This window comes from Pleurodeles waltl, chromosome 7 (genome assembly GCF_031143425.1).
Source record: "Pleurodeles waltl isolate 20211129_DDA chromosome 7, aPleWal1.hap1.20221129, whole genome shotgun sequence".
Classification (NCBI taxonomy): domain Eukaryota; kingdom Metazoa; phylum Chordata; class Amphibia; order Caudata; family Salamandridae; genus Pleurodeles; species Pleurodeles waltl.
Window position 1 is genome coordinate 711,724,414 of NC_090446.1, and position 21,303 is coordinate 711,745,716.

The 21,303-nt window shown below is 43.4% G+C and overlaps 1 protein-coding gene across 2 annotated transcripts in view; it reads left to right on the forward strand.

Moving 5' to 3' along the window:
• Positions 1 to 21,303, forward strand: part of LOC138304579 (organic cation/carnitine transporter 2-like) — a 405,840-nt gene that overhangs the window by 228,747 nt on the left and 155,790 nt on the right. For both annotated transcript variants that reach the window (XM_069244749.1, XM_069244750.1), the window contains exons 6-7: positions 4 to 104; positions 9,925 to 10,139. In XM_069244749.1, the coding sequence (XP_069100850.1) occupies positions 4 to 104; positions 9,925 to 10,139 (316 nt within the window). The remainder of the gene's footprint in view (positions 1 to 3; positions 105 to 9,924; positions 10,140 to 21,303) is intronic.

Here is a 21,303-nt window from a genome sequence, read left to right on the forward strand (position 1 = left end):
CAGACACAAGAATTGGAGTCCCATGAGCAAAGGGCCCATAACTTCCTGGACCTAATTAAAACACGGAATATTCGCACAGTCACCTTTTTCTCAGTATTTATATGGTAGGTAAATATTATGAATTTAAGTTATGCATGTACAGTCTGTGATTCAGTAATCATGTTTAGAGTCATAGCTTCATCATCATTAACAATTAAAACATTTTGCCCGCTCACCCACCTTCAGGAGACATTTTGTTTGAATTTCGTAGGGCCCTGGGAAGAGATGTTCTTCTATGAGCACACTGGACTCTTGCCTCCATCTTGCTACTAGTTTGCTCTTTCTGTATTTCGACATCGATGCTATCACGGGCAGCTGACTCTGGGGATACGTCCTGTCAGCACTGCATCCTGTCCCCTGCTTAATCTCTTTTTCCCAATAGACCTCTAGATCTAGAGATCTCTGCACCTCAGGATTGAATAGGCACACTTAGACATCAAATAGGAATAAGAAAGCAGTGCCTCAGCAAATGTGTTAGCCGAATCTCTCCTCTATTGCACCTTAAAAACCTAAACTTAATGTTCCTGGTGGTTCCGCAGGAAGGTTCTTGTTTATAGATTGGGGATTAGTGTTTTTTTTTTTTTTTTTATGATTAATTGTTTTCATAATGTTAAATATTTGTTTGCCTGGGTATGATCGCAAATAAAATGTCTCTGTGTAGAATTATTTTAGCTAATGTCGGAATGTGTTTGCTACTTTTGTATTCGCTCAAATGAAGAAAATGGCGCAGTCTTTAGTACTGAAAAGTTAATATCACTAGGCTAAGGTTGTTTTATTGCTCCCATGGATGAGCACACTGGATAACGAGAGAGCTTAGTCTTACCCTGTGTAACTCCTAAAGCGCTCATTATGTTTAGTTTAAAATTATATTTTATAAGCTATATATTTTTGAAGCTTCTTAATCACTTCGTAATATCTTAGAATTTAATATAAATTTTTCCAGGGGGACAGTGAACACAGCTAGAATTGTTGCTGTTTCAGACAGAAAATATAGTTCTTTATGCAAATCAGTAAAACAACGTTTGCGAAATAGATCTTCTCTTGCGGCTTACAGATAGTGACATTTAAACATTCTTTTGTCAGTCATTTAACTTTCTCTAAGTATCACCTCACATAGTGTTTCTAATCTGAGGTTTCCTTTGGGAAAATGGCTTGTGAATTTAGAAGAAATATTGCCTCGCCCCTCTTTCATCCTGTATGCCAGGAAAGGAGTCTTTCGAAGATTTCATGAAATTGGACTGATTATCGACAGTTATGGAAGGATGGTGTTTAAACCAGTGTTCATATATTATTTGAAAACAATTGCAAACTGTGCAGGGGCAGTTGTCCTGGTCCTGCGTGGCCCTCAAAATGCTGCAGGTGGTAAAGAAACGTTAGCTGTGACCCCCCTTTTTTTCCAATCCCCTTTGGGCTTGGTGGAAGGGCATGATTCTGCCTCACCATTGGGCAAGTTGGAGGTTATGTGCTCTCAAGTGCACTTTCCTAGTACGTGGTGGTGGGATATGGTCAAAATATGCATCCTTACACTTAGGCAAGGCAGCAGGCGCATATAGAAATGTTTTCCCTCCCATAATACACTAGTCTGTATACCAGTGGAGTTGGCTAGACAGGTGGATGTAACCTATTGCCTCCCTATTGCAGTTTAGCAAGGTAGGATAGGGTGTGCAAATAATAATCTTCAGCATGGTAGGACAAGCAGTGTCTCTCTCCCTCCGTAGTTGACCAATGCCGATTGGGGCACTAAATGACATAGTAACGTTGGGGTGTGGTGTGGGCATGTGAAATTTAATCCCTCTCAAGATTCTGTTTTAATTCGGAATGATGTAGGTCACACATTTCCTCCCTGCCACTTGACATGGCTGCGTATTTGTTATCCCCATCGTATTGTGTCCAGGCCAGGAGTGTGTGGAGGTATGACCTGCTGTGAAGACTCTGGATTAGTACCTGCCCACATATGCAGACTGCAGCATCGGCTTCCCCGCTGAGTTTCCTTTTATTTTTGTTTTTAACCAGTATTTCAGATCATTGTATGGTCGCAAAGAATGACTCTTCAGTGAGTATATGCAGACTTTTTCGAAAATGTACCCCTTTTTATGTCAAGCGAAATCGTTCAACCTGTTGTATACTTAAGTATACTTATACTATGGACTTAAAGCAATTTTATTTTTTGGTTACAGTGCCCTTTAAAAATTCTTGCTCGCTAGTGATCAGTTCTGCCTTTTTCTCCCTCCTTTTTCTGTTTCAGAGCAGTAACCAACTATTGTATTATTCCACTTTGGTTTCTTTACCTATTGCCTTGACGGACTTTTTTGTTATTTCTTTGGTGCTCCCCTGTCACTGTGGGTGTTCTAGGCTGGTAGGTACCTGCGTTTTATTGAGCATTCTGTTCTTTCCATCTCCTCTCATGCCGCTGACATTTCTTTTTGGCTTTTTTCCAGTGCCGTCCTCACCTCTGGCTCATAAAATAAGCTTATTTTACCAAAGAAACACCTGGTCGTTTAATTCACTGCTCACAGAATGTAGCTATCGCATGGCATCTCACGACATTGCACAAAGTGACATTGCTTATCGCCTCTATTGAGGCCATAAATCTTGTCAGGCTGCTCTGCTCATTGAAATGCAAGACAAGAATGCTTGCAAGACTTTTCATTCTGTGAAAATAAAAATAACATTATTTTCCAATTTCTGTTCAGACTTTTATACAGTGCGAGCTAGTGCAGTCATATCATCTCTCCTCAAGGGGTCGTGACTGCTAATGTCAGTAGCCACAAGTGACCACCAAAACATGGCAGGAAAAGATTAAATTATGACACAGGGCTGACTAATTTATGTGGCAAGAAAAGTCCAGTTCGGAATTTACAATGCCAATAGCTCTAACTCAAGAAAATGCAAGACCTATTGCATTGCAAATGCTTCTTTGTATGTTGATCTTAAACTACTATGGATTAAGGAAGTGTGGCATTTTCACTTATGTCTCCAAAATGTCTGTCAAAAATTCACCAACCGACAAAAGGCCCTAAAGGGTGGAAAGACCGGAATGCTATTAAACTCTGTGGTACTTTGTCGGCTGTTTTGGAGTTACTCATGAGGAAGTGTTGTATAGAAAAAATACATTTGAATTGCAGAAGTCACAGGGTTTTAGCCCCACTTGTACATTTTGATTCATTTGAGCAATCTGCACCAAATTCGGCATTCGTGAGATTTGCATAATGAACATTGTTTCTTTCAGGTTTAGTGTCAGTTGTTCAAGGGGGGATCAATGTTATTTAGAGAGGAAACCTTGCTCCCCTGTTATACAATGACATATTACATTACATAATTGATGACATCACTCATGGCATCTCAATCCTAGCCTTCAGCAATGCAGCAAACCAGAAAAATATTATGTCCCCCCACACCCCCCCCCCCACACACACACACACACACACACACACACTCTGAACCTGAATTCTATCCGAAATAGTACTGAGTGAGCAAGTGATTTGAGCAAGCCTGGCAGTTGTTTGGGGGGAGTTTGTCCTCTTTCTTTTAATTTCTTGCTCCCTTATAATACTCAATTGTTCTTTCTTCCTTCATCCCATCCATCCATCCATTGTTCCCTTTATCTAGCCATTCTTCTCTTAGTCATCTTTGTCTTGATAAATCCTTTCTTTTCTCCATCCATGCATTTAAACAATATGCATCCTTCCTTTGTTTTCTCTAGCCTTTGCTTCTTCCCTCCATTCATCAACTCACCCTCCATCTTTCTCTTCGTCATCCATCCAACCGTCATTCTGTCTACCCTTTCCTCTGTTTTTCCATCTGTCTGTACTTATTTTCACTGACCAGCCATTGTTTTGCCAGCCATCAATCCATTTCACATCCTTCCCTATCTGATATAGACTTCTAGCTGCAAATTCCTTACCTTTAGAATTTTCTGGCGTCAGCTTGAAATCTGGAACTTTTGCAGAGCAATACCATTGCGCTCGCCATCGGGTGACGTAGTTCAGATCCACGTGACATCATCGGCGTCATTATAGCCATCTGTGATGTCACATTGCCAATAACGGCACCACGCCTATGTCAGTTCTTTTCCTTCCATGCTTGTTAAAGCGCAGATCCGGAACAGAGCTGCCCTCTGTCTTTTTTGACATGCCTTTTTCAACCTTTTTGTTGAGAATTGTTTTTTTGTCTGTGAAGGATGACTTCGAGGAAGACTGGGTTTAGGCCGTGTGATGCCAGCCACCCCGCCATGTGTGTGACAGACCCCCACCAGGTATGTCTTCTGTGCCTAGACCGAGAACATGACTCAGTCATGTTCGGACTGCCGGGCCATGGCTCCAAAAGCTTTGAGGGAGCGGTCTCTGAAGCTAATGGCAGCCCGGCAGTAGACGTTCGACCTTAAGGAGGTTTACGAGACCATGCATCCCGTATTTGAGCGGGCTGGCCCACCGATGTGCCTTCGGGCCCCGCGGGGCCGGGTGAGGCACCATCAGGTCCCATGTCGGCTGCTTCGGCCTTGGCGCCGATAGGGGTCTCTTGGATCCAATATCAAATTCAGAACGATGCCAGGTCCACACATTTGACTTCCTCTGGCATCACTTGTGACGTCCACGCTTCCGACACCACTGACAGTGCGAGCCCCATTCCTATTACCGATGAGCCGGAACAGCGTTACACAATGCAGATTCTGGCGCCGACAGTGCCCACAGGTGCCAGATCATTGTCTGAGCATTTCTACTAACAGCCAGGTGTTGGTGCGGAATGTAAGAGGTCTCAGTCCCCTCTAGAGTCCCAGTTAGAACTTACGGACTGGTATGAGGAGCTAGGAGTGGCCAGTGGACTGGACACCTCTCCAGGAACTGGCATGCTGTCACCTTCTACTGTGGCTGCCTAGGAGGCTGCATCGTCTGCAGTGGTGGTGCGCAGGTCAGCTGAGGTCCTGGACCTTGAACTTCCCTCTGTGCAAGTCAAGACTAACATCTTGATGGAGGTGCTTCAGCCTGGGGCTTCGTCATCGGAACCAATGTTGCCCTTTTATGAGGCCTTCAATGATGTCTTGCTGTGGACATGGTCCAAACCTAGCACAGGGGCGTCTATAAACAGGAAAATTGGGCGCTGCCATCACCTGGTTCCGGGCGACCCTAGCTTTCTCACGCAACACCCCACCCTGGAGAACTCAGTGGTCCAAGCCTCCACTTCCCATGGTGCTTCCCCTTCCCTTCCCCCGGATAGGAAATCCAGGAGGCTGGACCAATTAGTGAAGAAGATTTTTTCTTCCTCCATCCTGGCATTGAGGTTGGTAAACACCTCATGTCTATTTGGCCGTTTTACCCATACTTTATGGGATATGGTGGCGCAGGTGCTGCCTCAGGTCCCGGAGGACGTGCAGGCCACTCTCTCACAGGCGGTCAGAGATGGTAGAGATGCAGCCTGGTTTACCATCAGGTGTGGTTTGGACACAATGGACACGTTGAGTAGGGCGACAGTGGCCCTTCCATGCCAGGTTAGGTACTTGGCTTTCTGGGGGATGTCCAGGCAAACCTCATGGACCTGCCCTACGATGGGACCTGCCTTTTTGGCAAAATGGCAGACTCTGCACTGGAGCGCTTTATGGACTTGCAGGCTACAGCCAGATCCTTGGGCCTCTTAGCGACCCCTCACTAACAGTCTATCGCCCCTTTCGTGGTCGACATCCACAGACCATCCACAGTCCTCCTCTAGGCCAACATCTGTGCGGGGACGCAATTGTGGTGTCTTCAGACTGGCCAGAAGTTGTTCATCAGCCCCCCACCTCCACAGCATCCAAGCCTGTAATTCTGCAAGACCATGTACGTCCAGTGGAGTGTGGATTCAGTTTCATCTCCCTCACTGGCGGTCCATAACATCAGACAAATGGGTCTTGCAGATCATACAGAAATGTATTCCCTTTCCTTCCAGTCTTTCCCTTCCCCAATGCCTCCCTCAGAAGAGCGGCTGATAGAGGATCACTTGGTTTTGCTCTGTGAGGAAGTTGGGGCTCTCTTGGCCAAGGAAGCCATAGAAAGGGTCCCGATATGAGAAGTAGGCAGTGGTTGTTATTCTTGCTCCTTTCTGATACTCCAAAAGAACAAGGACCTTCACCCTATTCTGGATTTGCAGAACTTCAATTTCTTCCTCGAAAAGGAGAAATTCAAAATGCTCACTCTGGCTCAGGTCTTGTCTGCCCTAGACCTAGGAGACTGGAAGGTAGTATTGGACTTGCAGGATGCCTATTTCCATATCCCCATCCTGCCTGCCCACAGGCGTTACCTGCGGTTAAAGGTGGGCCACGAGTACTTTCAGCGAACTGCGCTCCCCTTTGGCCTTACCAGCGCCCCTCGGGTGTTCACCAAGGTGATGGCGGTGGTTACAGCTCATCTATGTAGGTTAGGGCTTTCACGTCTAGCTGTTGAAGGCTCCTTTACCCCAGGTTGTTGTCACCCACCTTCAGACTATGGTGAACTTCCTGCGTTCAATATAAAGATTCCAAAGTCACACCTGACTCCCTCTCAGGCATTCTTTAATTGGAGCTGTTCTGGACATAGTGCACCACGGGCCTTTCCTCCCGAGCAGCAAAAGTCCAGGATATTCAGGTTATGATTCTGATATTTTGTCCTCTATCCTGGATTTCGGTAGACAGACTCTGAGGCTGCTAGGCCTCATGGCGTCCTGCATCCTCTTAGTTAAAACATGCCAGGTGGCATATGAGGGCTCTGCAGTGACACCTGAAGTTCCAGTAGGCACAGCATCAGGGAAATCTCGCCGACACGGTTCAGATCTCTGAGGGAACTGCAAAAGATCTGCAGTGGTGGTTAGTGAACCACGACTGGTCAGAGGCGGACTCCCCTCCCTTCCCTAACCAGATTTTACAGTAGTGACACAGATGCATCACTTCTGAGGTGGGGCAGCCATCTGGGAGAGGTGGAGGTCAGAGGCTTCTGGTCTCTGGCAGAATCCGGACTCCATATCAACTTACGAGCGTTCCGAACGATCCGACGGGCATTGAAGGCATTTCTTTCTGTCGTCAGAGGGAAGGCGGTGCAGGTGTTCAAGGACAACACCACTGCAATGTGGTACTGCAACAAGCATGGGGGTGTGGGGTCGTGGACACTTCAAGAGGTCTTGCATCTTTGGACATGGCTGGAACAGCAGGACATAACCCTGGTGGTTTAACACCTGGCAGGCTCTCTGAACGCCAGGGCAGACAAACTCAGCCATCAATGCCTAGCGGATCACAAGTGGTGTCACCATCCAGAGGTGGCACAAGGGTTCTTTCAGCAGTGGGGAGAGCCTTGGTTAGACCTGTTCGCCTCCGAAGAGAACGTGCAATGTTAGCAGTATTGTGCAGTGGCGTTTCCAAGGCCACACTTGCGTGGCTACGCTTTTTGTCGCGTGTGAAGCTCAGGCCTCCTGTACGCCTTTCCGCCCATATCACTTCTGCCCAGAGTTCTCAAGAAGATCATCAACAATGGGCCCAAGTGAGCCAAGTGAGCTTCTGAAAATGAGCATCAGTCCTCCAGTCAGGCTGCCCCTTCGGGAAGATCTTCTGTCGCAGCAGCAGGGAAAGGTTCTCCATCCGAACCTGTCAACTCTGCGCATTGATGTGTGGTGATTGAGCGGCGGCAGTTGACAGTCTTCGACCTTCCTCCCGAAATCTGTAAAGTTATTTTGGCAGCCAGGCGTCCCTCCACTAAGACGGTATACGCCTGCCGTTGGAAATGCTTTGTATATTTTTGTACAGAAAGATCTATTGATTCTCTTTTTGCTTCTCTCTCTCTGACATTGACTTTGTTTAATCCATTGCCCAGCAGGGTTCTGCATTGGGCACTCTCAAAGGGTATATTTCTGCCTCATCAGCGTTCCATCGGCTACCCGATAAGCCTTTATTATTCAAATCTCCTATTGTACATAGACTTGTACATATGTATGCTCCTACTCCCTTTGTCATGCCTCAGTTGGACTTAAATCTGTTTCTCCCTTTTCTCATGTGTTATCCCTTTGAGTCACTGCACAACTGTCCCCACCGGCTGCTCACCATCAAGACAGCCGTCTTAGTGGCAATAACATCTGCCAGGAGGGTGAGGGAGATTCAGGCTCTCTCACCTAAGCTTACGTATCTACCATGTTCCCGTGCAAGGTGGTACTTAGAACTTTTGTCTCTTTCCTCCCCAAAGTGGTGACCCCATTTCCCCTGGGTCAGAACATCACCCTGCCCCCCTTCTTTGCTCCTCTGCATCACTCTAAAGAAGAGGAGCGACTCCACAGGCTGGACCCAAGAAGAGTGTTGTTCTACCTTGACCACACAAAAGAGTTCCAGTTGGATGACAAACTCTTTGTGGGGTACTTGGGAGCAAAGAAAGGTTGGGCAGTGCAGAAGCAAACCATTTCTCTGCATTAAGATCTGCTATGCGCAGGCCAAGAAGCAGCCTCCTTAGGGCTTGAGAACTCATTTCATAAGGGGTAAGACTGCTACCACTGCGTTAGCACAGGGTGTTCCAGCCCTGGAGATCTGTCAGGCAGTGACATGGGCGTCCTAGCACACGTTTGCAAGACATTACTGCCTGAACAATCACATCCGTAGAGACAGGCTTTTAGCCCGTTTGGTCCTACAGGACTTTTGAGTGTGAGAAGATCTGTCTACAGCTCACCACCAGGAAGTTATTGCTTGGGTATCTATTCTAAGAGTAAGGAACCTGCAGCTTGAAGTCTCTATCAGACGAACAAGTTACTTACCTTCGGTAATGCATTATCTTGTAAAGACTCTATCTAGCTGCAGATTCCTTACTCCCTCCCCACTCTGCGGACACTTCTGCTAGGGTTAAGGATTATCCCTTTCATGAGCCTAGTTTTTTTGCACAGACAAATTGTTGGTTCTTTTCATGGCTCTGTGCTTCTGGCATATAAGTTTGTGGAAAAATAACTGATGTACATGCGCCTGGGTGGTGCTTTTATAGGCGACAGTAACGTCACAGACGGCTTCAACAACGCAGACGACGCCATGCGGATCCGAACGATGCCACCCGACAGTGTGCCAAGGGTATTGCTCTTCAAGTTCCAGATTCCAAGCAGACACCAGGAAATTGTAAAGGTAAGAAATTTAAAGGTAAGAAATCTGCAGCTAGAGTCTCTATCAGATAATGCGTTTCTGAAGTTAAGTAACTTATTCATCTGTTCTTCTCTTCATTCATCAGTCTCTCCACCCCCGCCACCAATCTTTTTGTGATCCATTTATTTCACCAACCCCCACCCCACAGCTCCGTCTAACTATACTCGCGCAGCAAGCTTCTGTTTGGAAACCTCTGCCTCCAATTAAAGTCAAAGGAAATGTAAACAGCAAGTTAAACAACTGATGTTGTACAGATCCCTAAAATGACACCCACCCCAGCTCAAGGAAAACTCATGTAGGCATGGAACTGAGTTGGAGAAATGCTGAAGTATAATCTGGGATAGTGTTTACAGTGCAGAAGTATAATCTGGAATAGGGTTCACACGTCCGATAAAAAGTCTGCAGTACTGGCCGTACCCATATTGTTTGAAGGAAGCAGATTTGGATAGGCTCCGTCCCATTGTTGGTTGCCTGTACTCCTCCCTCTCTGTTGGGCACTACTTGCTATTCTATCCCTAAAGCGGTTCATCAATCTCCTTTGATTCCCAAACCTATATTATCCCCACTTGTGGGCACAAGTAGGAAACTGAGATTTGGCAGGAATAAAAAACCAAAGATCTAGCTGCTCACGTTTGAAGAGCATAGACACCTCTGTCTTTAGATCTCCATATTGTAAAATAATTACAGGAGCCCACCAGCTGGAGATGTAATATGTTCATGTTTTGAATTTGAGTTGAGAGTTAATTTCTGCTTCCTAATGCTATGCTTATTTATTACAGGATGACTATAACTGTTGGATATTTCGGTCTCTCACTCAACACTCCAAATCTACACGGTGACCCCTATCTAAACTGCTTCTTGTCAGCTCTTGTGGAAGTTCCAGCATACATTATAGCATGGCTGCTCCTCAGGACTCTGCCAAGACGGTACACAATGGCTAGTGTATTGTTACTTGGAGGAATTGTCCTTCTCTTCTTACAGTTAGTGCCAGCAGGTATGACATTAATCCAAAGTTACATGCATAAGTGTGAAATCACACCTTTCCTAAACAATAACCCATTTTAATGAATACAACCGAGGCACAGCTAATTATCTGTTTATAATGTGAAGAGGTTTGTATGTGGACTGAGGCTTTAACTATTCAACTTCTGATTCACTTGGACCACGGCCTGCTTTCCCCAAGGTCACAGACATGATTCAAACCTCCCTCGGGGATTGATTTGCCAGTCATTTACTACTCCAACTGGGTGTCGGTAACTGATGGGTAGATTGCAACCGCAATTACGTTCACAAAATTCACTGATGCATTCCATTTTGAATCTCAAGTAGAAGGGCCACCTTTTCCATGACCTTTAGCTTTTCATAATGTATTTAAAAAAGTACTTTTATGAGTCTGAAATAGCTTTCTGTCTTATTAAAGGGTTTTGATAAATTTTAAAAATATGATTTGCAGTCACAAACTGTGTGTTTTTTTTAGAATTGAAGGATTTGAGACCGCATGAGGCCCATTAGCTGTATCGACTCCTGTCCTCCAGGTTTTTTACAGGCAGTGTCTCTATTACCACATGTTGAAAGACACAAGGCTTCAGGAGTCCATTGGCAAGGGAGCAGAGCTTTCCACCAAGAGTAATGGCGGCTTCTCTTTGAGGCTCGACGGAAGGGAGCAAGACCAGAGTAGTTCTTCATCTGAAAAAACACATCTGGTTGTATTTCAAAAGGAATATGCTGATCGGAGTTGTACAGACATGCATGGAATGTTTTTTTTCTATTTGGTGCACAATATTTCTCATGGAATCCTGAATTCATTTGCTTGCAACTCTTGAGTCCAGAAGAAGCAAAGGGGACGCTCCCAAGAAAACCACCATCTACATGCGTGCTGTGGAGAGATATTAGAGTCTCTCAGTGAATTTCGTGGCACAATCTCTCAGATACTTAAACACACTTATTTTATTCCTCGGAGCAGGTGCATTGGAGCCTCACTCCATTGTTCCTATTTGATTGGAACACAGTGCTCCTCCCAGTACTTTTCAGAGATGCGAAGCGTGGGGGGAGGGTGCATCTATTTCACGGTCCTCACCCTACAATTTCTTTTTTTTTTGCCTTCCAGAAAAGCCTTCTTAACTATGGCCTTTGTGATTTGCACTCCCATATGACTTTTGCTGATACTTAATACATTAAAGCCTGTATAGATGGGAGGAGAGATGGAATAATGTTTTGAGGGGAGAGAGGCTTACCTGAAGATTACCTTGCTTCTCAGTTCAATAAATTGATGAAGTTACTTGTTGCTTCAATGGTTCTCCTTAACTTGTAGTTCCTGCTTATGTATGACTTTCGGCCTGATAACAAGTTCCATTATATCCTATGGAAACTGTAGAGCAGCGGGCGAAGCCTGATTTCTGCCGGTCAGCCCAGTGGAGAACTCCTAATAGGGCAGGTGGGGAGACTGCCAGCTCCATGGCAGTCTCCTCACCAAGGGTCTTGCGGTGAGGTTTTCCAACCACCAAACTCGTAATCAGGACCTTAATCTTTACTGATTTAAAACTCCACAAGAGGAACAGGTATTGTGTTCATACATGGAACAGTTTTTAAAGGAAAACAAATACTCGGTATCTACTGCACACGTACTTTGGGATGTCCTTGTAAAACAAACGTACAAATGCTACCAGAATTGCACTGGAAAAGGACATCTCACACCTTACCTCAGTCTGTTCTCAAACTTAATGCCTAATACTTTTGCAAAAATTACTATCACCAAAATTTGACCTTAATAGTCTTTATACCTCTTGTGCAGAAAAAAAGCTTTTCACACTCATCAGTGTCACTACAAATGTGGAGAAAATGCTGGGATATTACTAGGTTATCATTCACTGCAATTAAGACTCTGATGGCACTCTTCTTACACTTCCATCAGAGATCCTTTCTAGATTTCAGACATTTTATAAAACTTTGTATGCTTCTGTTGATTGTTCAGGTCATTCAGCAAAAACTGCCTTTTTCTCTACACTTAATCTCCCGAAATTGACCCTAGAACAGAAGCAAAAATTGGAGGGAGAGTTCATCAGTGATGAGATACTGAGGGTGATTGACTCTCTGGCTACTGGTAAACTACCGGGGGAGAACAGACTTCGGATTTAATTTTATAAATTTCTAAAACATTTACTGTCCCACTATTGGTATCTATATTTAATGAAGCTTTGAGACTGGGAGATTTACCTTCTGATTTTTAAAGAGCTTGAATTATGGTAATTCCTAAACTAGCTGAGGACCCCTTATAATGTTCCAGTTATAGACCAATATTGTTAAATAATTCAACATTCTAGCTAGAGTATTGGGGCATCTCTTCGGTTCAACAGTGACCTCCTTGATACATCCCTCTCAAGTTGCATTTGTTCCAGGTCGATCCTCCACTGATCATCTTCCCACTATTTCACATTTATTGTGGCAATTACGGAATGGCAAAGTGGAGAATGCTCTTATTTCATTAGATATTGAAAAAGCCTCCAATGGATTAGAATGGGGATATTTATTTCATACAAAGGAGAGGATGGGTTTTGGAAAAGATTTTCTTACATCAACAAGTGGTATGTATCATTCACCCCCGCATCTGTATCATGTGGTGGATTCATATCTTCATACTTTAGCATTCACTACGGCAATAGACAAGGTTGTCCCCTTTCTCCATTATTCTTCTTATTGGCTTTGGAACTTTTAGCTGTAGCCATAAGATCGAATGCAGATATTGAGGATCTCAATGCTACCTCCAGTGTTATTAAAGCCTTTTACTATGTGGATTAAATACTTATGACTCTATCAACTCCAAAATCATCTGCAAACAATCTGATTTCTCAATTAAATATATTTTCAAAATTGTCTGGTTATAAAATGCATTGGACTAAATTTCGAAGCCCTACCACTAACCCCTGTTACTACTATAGCAGGTATCAACGCTCTCCCATTTAAATGGCTACATTCAAAATTATAATATATTTGGGAATTTTCCTTAATAGTGGCCTCAAGGATAGGATTACAGATAATTTAAATCATATACTTAACCAAATTAAAAGACATTTTCAGCAATGCACACTTTTTAACTTGTCCTAAAAATCATGGTGGTCCACACGTTTGAAGGTGGATTTTGACGATGTGGAATGGGATACTATCCTAGGCATTTGTAACAAAGGACCAAGGGACTCTCATCTTAAATTCAGTTGCTTCACAATACTACAGTGTTGGCATTTGTAACTTAGACAAGGACCTTCAGCTAAACCTAGCCCTGACTCTTTGTTGGTGATACAGGACTTCAGGTTGTGATATTGTTCATGTGTTATGGGACTGTACCAACATTCATACATTTTGGTTTCAGATTATAAATTATTTGCAAACACAATAATTTATTAATGTCTCTCTTTCAGGCTGTTTGTCACTTTTACATGATATTTCAGAATTTCCACCCATGTCCGATCATGCCTTTAATTGGCTTTCTACTGCTCTTTGTTTAGCAAAAATTAACATTCTGTATTTTTGGAGGTCCAATGTTATTCTGACGCTTCAGTCTTGGCTTGAAGATATGTTTTATGAGTCTAATTTCGAGACAATTATTTATAAAAATGAATGCTAATTTGGTTCATTTCAACCATGTATGGGGTCCTTTTATAAATTCACTTCGACTTTGATTAGGTTTTACATTCTTGATGTCCATGGGTTTACACTAGGGATTTTAGTTTTGAATGTATATATTTCTTTATTTCTTCGAATGTACATTTTTTTATTCTTGCTGTATTTACTTTTATCAATGTTTTGAAATAGTGATTATGGAACTAAATTTAGTTTTTTCTCCTTGATGTTTTTTCTCCATCATTATTATTATTGCATATTTTATTCATGAGCATAATATTTGTTTAATTTTTGGACTTATTTGTGAATGCTATTCATTGTTTATGTACTTTTGAAAAACATTTGAATAAAGAATTGTGACAAAAAAGGAATCTATTGGCAGACTAACATTACTTTAACAAGTTTTCAAAGATCAGATAGTGAATGGGCAGACTCACAACTCCCCCTTTCAAAAGCAACAAGGTAACTAAATGGCACCTCTTCGAGTGATGTGACTTACCCTGAAATTAGCTGTCATTGGAAAATCTAACAGGTATAGCCTTGGCCAAAGAGCTATTGTCCTTGCCAGTGCTTGTTTCCTTTGCCTTAATGTTTAACGAAAGCCATTCCAAAAGCTGCTCCGGCCCTGCATTTGCAAGCATTCACATTCAAGGCAGCTTTCTATGAATGCTTTTATTTTACTTTATCACTAATTTACCATTCCAAGATGACTCTTGGAACAGTAAACCAATCAAAAACCCAATAGCTTTGCAGTTAAACCCAGAACTGTTGGGTTTTTCAATACTTGTTCTTAATCACAGTCAGTAGCACCTCAGAAAGTCTTATTGTTCATATGGTGCACTAACAAGAAGAAGTAAGTTGAAGATCGAGACAAAGATGTACATTGGTGTTATATCTAATTGTTCCTGAACCAAAGGCGTGAAGGCTTATCGTGCCTGTTGATTCCACTCAGAAGAAAATGTATGTCAACCTAAAGCACAGCTCGACATTAAATGAGGGATGCTTATACAGTTTCTGTTTTTTTCCCCTCATACTTTTAGTGGTAATTTGATCATACAACATACTAATCAATGCTACTAACAAAGAATTTAACCGGTCTTGGAAAATTGTTAAGCGCATATTTCATACAGTAAAGACAGATAAGCATTTCTTTTGACTAAGTGTGCATTACTTGCTATTGCCTTTTTGCATCCCTGAAATATTGTAGAGCTTAACAATGTCAACATAACCTCTGCACATTACTGTACCGTCATGTGTAAAGTCGCTTTTATCAAAGGGAGATTTTCTATGAGTGCGTAAGTCTTTGTGCACCAACCATAAATTCCACCATTCAGAAAGTTGAAAATAGTGGATAGTCCTTCTCATTCCTGGGACATTTGTGCTGTATTTTGGTTGAAATGAGAGTGAAACTTCTGTGTCTGGCAGCACTGTTGAAAACAGACCACTGTTTATGTCAGCCAATGCCCATTGGTCAGAGAGCATGTTGGACTTTTTTTGCTTATGCAGGGTCATCCCCAATCTTTTTGCCTCCTGCCTTCTTTTTTTCTGACCTGTTGCTGTTGGCTTTTTAACTCTGAGCACTTTACCAATGCTAACCAGTGCTAAAGTGCATATGCTCTCTGTGTAAATTGTATTGTTGATTGGTTTATCCATGATTGGCATCTTTGATTTACTAGTAATACTCTAGTAAAGTGCACTAGAGGTGCCCAGGGCCTGTAAATCAAATGCTACTAGTGGGCCTGCAGCACTGGTTGTGCCACCCACATAAGTAGCTCTGTAATCATGTCTCAGACCTGCCACTGCAGTGTCTGTGTGTGCTGTTTTTAACTGTAAATTCGACTTGGCAAGTGTACCCACTTGCCAGGCCTAAACGTTCCCTTTTCTTACATGTCAGACACCCCAAGGTAGGCCCTAGGTAGCCCCAAGGGCAGGGTGCAGTGTATGCTTAAGGTAGGACATATAGTAATTGTTTTATATGTCCTGACAGTGAAATATTACTAAATTCGTATTTCACTGTTGCAAGGCCTGTCCCTCTCATAGGTTAATATGGGGGTTACCTTTAAATCTGATTAAAGTGTAGATTCCCCTTGGCACCAGATGGACATGTGGAGTTTGGGGTCTCTGAACTCACAATTTAAAAATACATCTTTTAGTAAAGTTGATTTTAAGATTGTGTGTTTGAAAATGCCACTTTTAGAAAGTGAGCATTTTCTTGCTTATACCATTTCTGTGACTCTGCCTGTTTGTGGATTCCCTGTCTGGGTCAGTTTGACAGTTGGGCTGGTTGCACCTCACACTAAACAGTGACACAAAGGGAGCTGGGGTGTAGTCTGCATTTCCTGGTGAGCCATCTGTGCTAGGAGGGAGGGAAGGAGCGATCACTTACACCTGAAAGGGCTTTGCCTGTCCTCACACAATGCAGTCTCCGACCCCCGTGTGAGTGTCTGGGGCCTGGCCTGGGCAAGGCAGGATTTCACATTCAAAAGAGACTTTACTTTGAAGTAGGCCCACTTCTAAGGAGAAATTGGGTATAAGAAGGGCACTCAAAACCACAGACTTTAGAACTCTTCCGGAAACAAGAGGAACCTCTGCCTGGAGAGGAGCTGAAGATCTGAGGAAGAAGAGCTGCCGTGCCTGTGACTGTGTTTTGTGGAGCTATCCTGCATTTGCTGCTTCTCCCAGAGTAAGAGGGCAAAGACTGGACCTTGTGTGCCTTCCATCTTGAGAAGAAATCTCCAAGGGCTTGATTTAGAGCTTGCCTCTTGGTGTTTGAAGTCTCAGGGACAGCAAAGACTTCTCTCTGCCAGCACCTGGAGTCTCTGGAGTGACTCCTGCCCTGACAAGTGGTGCCCTGTCCAGTCCCAGGGCCCTTGAAAGGAAATGCTGGTGAAAATTCAAGGAAATCATCTTCGGACTGACCCCGCTGCTGAATCTTGTGACTCCCCCTGCAACCGACTCTGTGATCTTCACTGGAACGCGACGACCTTTGCAAGCCCGACACCGCTGCAGCCCTGCCGAAGTTGCCGCACCTTGTCGTGACTGACACCGCTCGAAGTGCACGGATTCAATATTTCGTACAGACGCCACGATCCCCGACTTCGCACATCGGCTTGTTTTCATTCTTCACCAAGGTACTGTACCTGAGGGTCTGCGTGACTCCGTGGCCGGCGCCGCTGGTGTCGGATTGTTGGGAACGACTCAGTCACGATTCCGTGTTAACACCTCATTGAAGCATTTTGTGTTTCCTGAGTGCTATATTTGACTTAATCTTTAAAAATTCATAACTTGACTTGTGTATTGTAGATTTTTGGCGTTTTGGTCTTGTTTTGTTTAGACAAATATTTCCTATTTTTCTAAACCGGTGTTGTCATTTTGTACTGTTTTCATTAAGTTACTGTGTGTGTTGGTACAAATACTTTACTCCTAGCACTCTGAAGTTAAGACTACTTCTCTGCCAAGCTACCAAGGGGGTAAGCAGGCAGTTAGCTGAGGGTGATTCTCTTTTACCTTGACTAGAGTGAGGGTCCGTGCTTGAACAGGGGGTAACCTGACTGTCAACCACAGACCCCATTTCTAATTGAGCAGAATGGAGGATTAGGGATTGATGCTTGTAAATCCTTCTCAGCACGTGCTTCAATATGAAGGGGGCTAAAACAATGTGCCAGGCATCCTGAACGTGAGCACTTGAATAATGAATACAGGCCTTTGTCTTCAGTTCTCTATTTCACGTTCTTAACTGGTCTCTGGCCTATTTTGTGTGGACAAAAGTGCATCTGGTAGTTGGTACTGTCTTATATTCTACACCATCCATTCCTTCTTGAAGTGTTTTTCAAAGCCATCCCACATTGCCAAAAACAACTGAAAATCTGAAACTTATTATTTGCAAAGGCAAAGGCCCTGGTCCCTGCCCTCTTCTGCTTCTGGAGAGTTCTCCCTGTTTTTAGCCTCTGCCCACCTCATAGTATGAGGATAGGGAGGGTTTAATGGTGAGGGGGCCAGCTAACAGTCACCTGAACTGTAACAGGTTGACATTAAGTTCTGGAAAGAAGACCCAAAATATTTTGAAAATACAACCTAATCTTTACCTGCCATCCACTTCAAATAAGTAATCAGTCTGGTAGGAAAGAATTGTTAAATTGGTGCAGTCTGTTTCCTAACCCCAAGGCCACAGTTCACACAAATCTCTCGGTTGAGTGCCAACTTGTTAACATTGGGCTGTTACTCGGTTGAGGTGAAGTGAACCAAAGCGAACTGAAGAGTAAATGAGATAGAACATGGCTTTGAATGCCTACGCATTCGCATATGTGCATTCAGCAGCAGTTTTGTCAAATTAAACAAAGGAATCTCTACCCCGGACGAGGTGCCTAAGGTCTTTACCGTGAATAGCAATCTACCTCGGAATTTAAGGTTAGTAATTAATCCCATTAACCAACAGCGTTTGCATGTGTTTTGTGCTCTAAAGGAAATTGTTCCTTGCACGAACTCCTGTCTCTCTGTCATAGAATAAATTAATAGGACTTAAGCATGATCATTAGTGGGGGGAATGTGAGTTCATGAAAATTACTTAAGGAATAAATAGAAGTGATTAAGTATTGTTAGGTTGCAGATGTATGGTTTCAAAGATAAAAAGGTTTTGATCTATGAAATGAGGTGTGGCCTATTGGGAGACATAAAATGACAGAGATTAAGGCGGACAGTCGTGCGTTGTAGAATAGGCTATACGTAGATAGGGGAGCCAAGCAGAAGCTGGAAGATAAGGAGAGGTTCATTCTAAAGAATAGAGGGGAGAGGTACAGCCAAAAGTTTTAGGTCAAGGTCATTTTATGTGGAGGTTTTTAGGAGTATACTAGAATGATTTTTTTTATTTTTTATACAGCTTGCAAGCTAAGAATGTAAAACTGTCGAAAGAAACAGCATTGTTTGATGTAATATAGTGCTGTATTAGGTACAAGAATTTAACCAACGGTGTGTCTGCTGCTGGGCCACCACTCCAAAAGGCCAGCTGATCGGCTGAAGGGGTTGGAAGCATGAATATATCAGTGGCTGGATGCATACACAGGGAAATAAGGAGAGTATTAACCTGCACTTGGAGGAAGAAGCAACTTTGTAATCATAGCAACATAAGAGAGTATTAGAGGTAAACAACGCACACATTGAAAGGAGTGTCTGCAGAAGTCAGAACAGATGTCTTCTGATGATCACCCTTAACGTGTGGTTCACAGTATTAATTACAAAAACAAATGCACAGTATACTTTCTGTAAGGTCGTGAGCAGCATTGGGGCAGTCCTTTTGGATTTGGGGATGTTGTTCCAGATCTTAGGTGCATAGATGGAAAAGGCCTGCTGCTTTGTTTGTTTTTTAGTTGTAGTAGGTAAAAGATTTGCCAATTTAATCAAAGTTTAAAGGTGGAAAATCGGTACTCTTCTCTGGGGGTAAAAAAGGAAGACAGTAATGTAATAATTCTTCTGATGGATACTTTTACTTGCAGATTCCTATAAATATCCCAAGCATCAGTGTGAATCAGGAAGCTTTTTAAAATCTTTCCCATGCCTGTAGAGGGTGCCGGCTCTATCTGGGTGTCATACGCCATGTTCAGTATCTTTACAGAGCCATGGTCCCCTCTGACACTGCGACTGGCCTATTGGGACTTTAAACATATTCTCTGGGAAGCTTACCAAAAGGTGCGGTTTGCCCCATTCCTTCCATCGCCTCCGGTCTCTTTGGCACCTAAAAACCCAATGCCATTGGCACACTGATGCCGAAGTAGACTCTGCCAATGTTGTGTATTGCAGCTTCATCTCCTTTGGACCACAACAGATCATTGGTGCTAGAGGCAACTTCACCAGCACTACAAACGATGTATTTGGCTCCACAAACAGAACCACTATCACATGAGTCATTGCCTCGTAAGTCTCATCACTTCAGCACTGAGGCGGGTTAAGGAAAAGGTGTTGTTCTTTGCCAAAACATATCCCTAAGATGATACTATGTAGGAGATGCAGAGCAACTTTTAATGGACTCAGACTTTGAAAGTCTAAGGGATGCAAGTAGTCTGGACCAGTCCTCGGAGTGGGAACCTCTTTCTACACCGTTTTCTTCCACCTGAAGTAACTTCTTATGTTGTGGTGAGAAAAGCAGATGCTGCACACCATGTCTTACTCTGGTGAGCCACTTGTTCCTTCTAATGAGGCCCTCACAGAGCCCGTATTAGCTATTTGGGAAAAGCCTCCAACATCAGGAGCTGTATTGAGACCAAAATAGCTTGCCGTTATAAGCACATGATGATGCAGATTTCTTGTTGACACATCCTTCACCACAAAGCCTGGTTGTGCAAGCTTCTTGCTCCAGCAAATTGACTTCTGCCTCTTTTCTATCTACATCATTTGACCGGAAATCTAAAAAGATAGAGCAATACACCAAAAAGATGTTTCAGCTGGCAGTATAGCTCTCAAATCTATCAACCCTGTCTCTTTAGTGCTAAAACTGTCTCAGCACTAGATACATTCAAGGTCATCAAGGTAATTGATAGATCCCTTTGTTAATAAACTCCACCCAGGGATTACCATAATTTTATGAAGTTTTGAGGATTCAGTTAGAGGCTCCCCCTTTGAAGGAAGCCAACAATACTCTGCCTAGGAACAACACTAAATTAAGTGTCATTGTAGACAATACAGAGGATGTGGCTGAGGAAAACAACATGTCTTACCCCTGCCTCCCTCTTCTTCCCCTCCTCTTCTTCCTGCTGCTTCCCAGCCACAACAGGGAAGCAGCTCTAGTTCTGCTTTGGCAGATCAAACGCTATCAGTTGGGTGGGTGGGCGGGCGGGGGGATTGGATATCCTCTCTTCCACAAAAATGAAGGACCATCACATCAGACCTTTGGGTTTTACAAATTGTGAAAAGGGGGTATGCCCTAGTATCCACCCCCAAGACCAGTGTTGCTTCCACAAGACCATCTACATATCCTTCAATATGAGGGTCTGTACAAACCTTGCTACAAAAGGTGCAGTGGAATTGACTGCAGTGCAGGAATGGGGGTCAATGGTGTTTCTCTTGTTACTTTGTGATTCTCCAAAAGGGTTGGCGGTCTCTGTCCAATCTTAGACCTCCAGATCTTCAAAAAGGAAAAGTTCAAAATGCTATCCCTAGCTCAGGTTCTGGAAGCGGAAGACTGGTTGGTATCTGTTTACTCCAGGATATCAGTTTCCACATTCCTCTCCTAAAGCCTCACATGAAGTATCTACCCATTATGGTCAGATCCAAACATTACCAACATGCAGACCTTCCATTTTGGTCTCACTTCCACACCTTAAGCCCTTACAAAGGTGATGGCAGTGGTTGTGGCCCAGATAATCAGGCATTTCAGTATTCCCCTATCTCAGCAACTAGCTCATCAATCCTGTTTGCTGGAGATTGTATCTTGGCCACGTGCAGACAATAACCTAGTTGTTCTTTAACATGGGCTTTTCAGTCAGCAAGCTAAACCAGAGAGGGACTAAAAGCACTTAAAGCTCCGGCATACAAGCTCCATAAGATACTGTGTA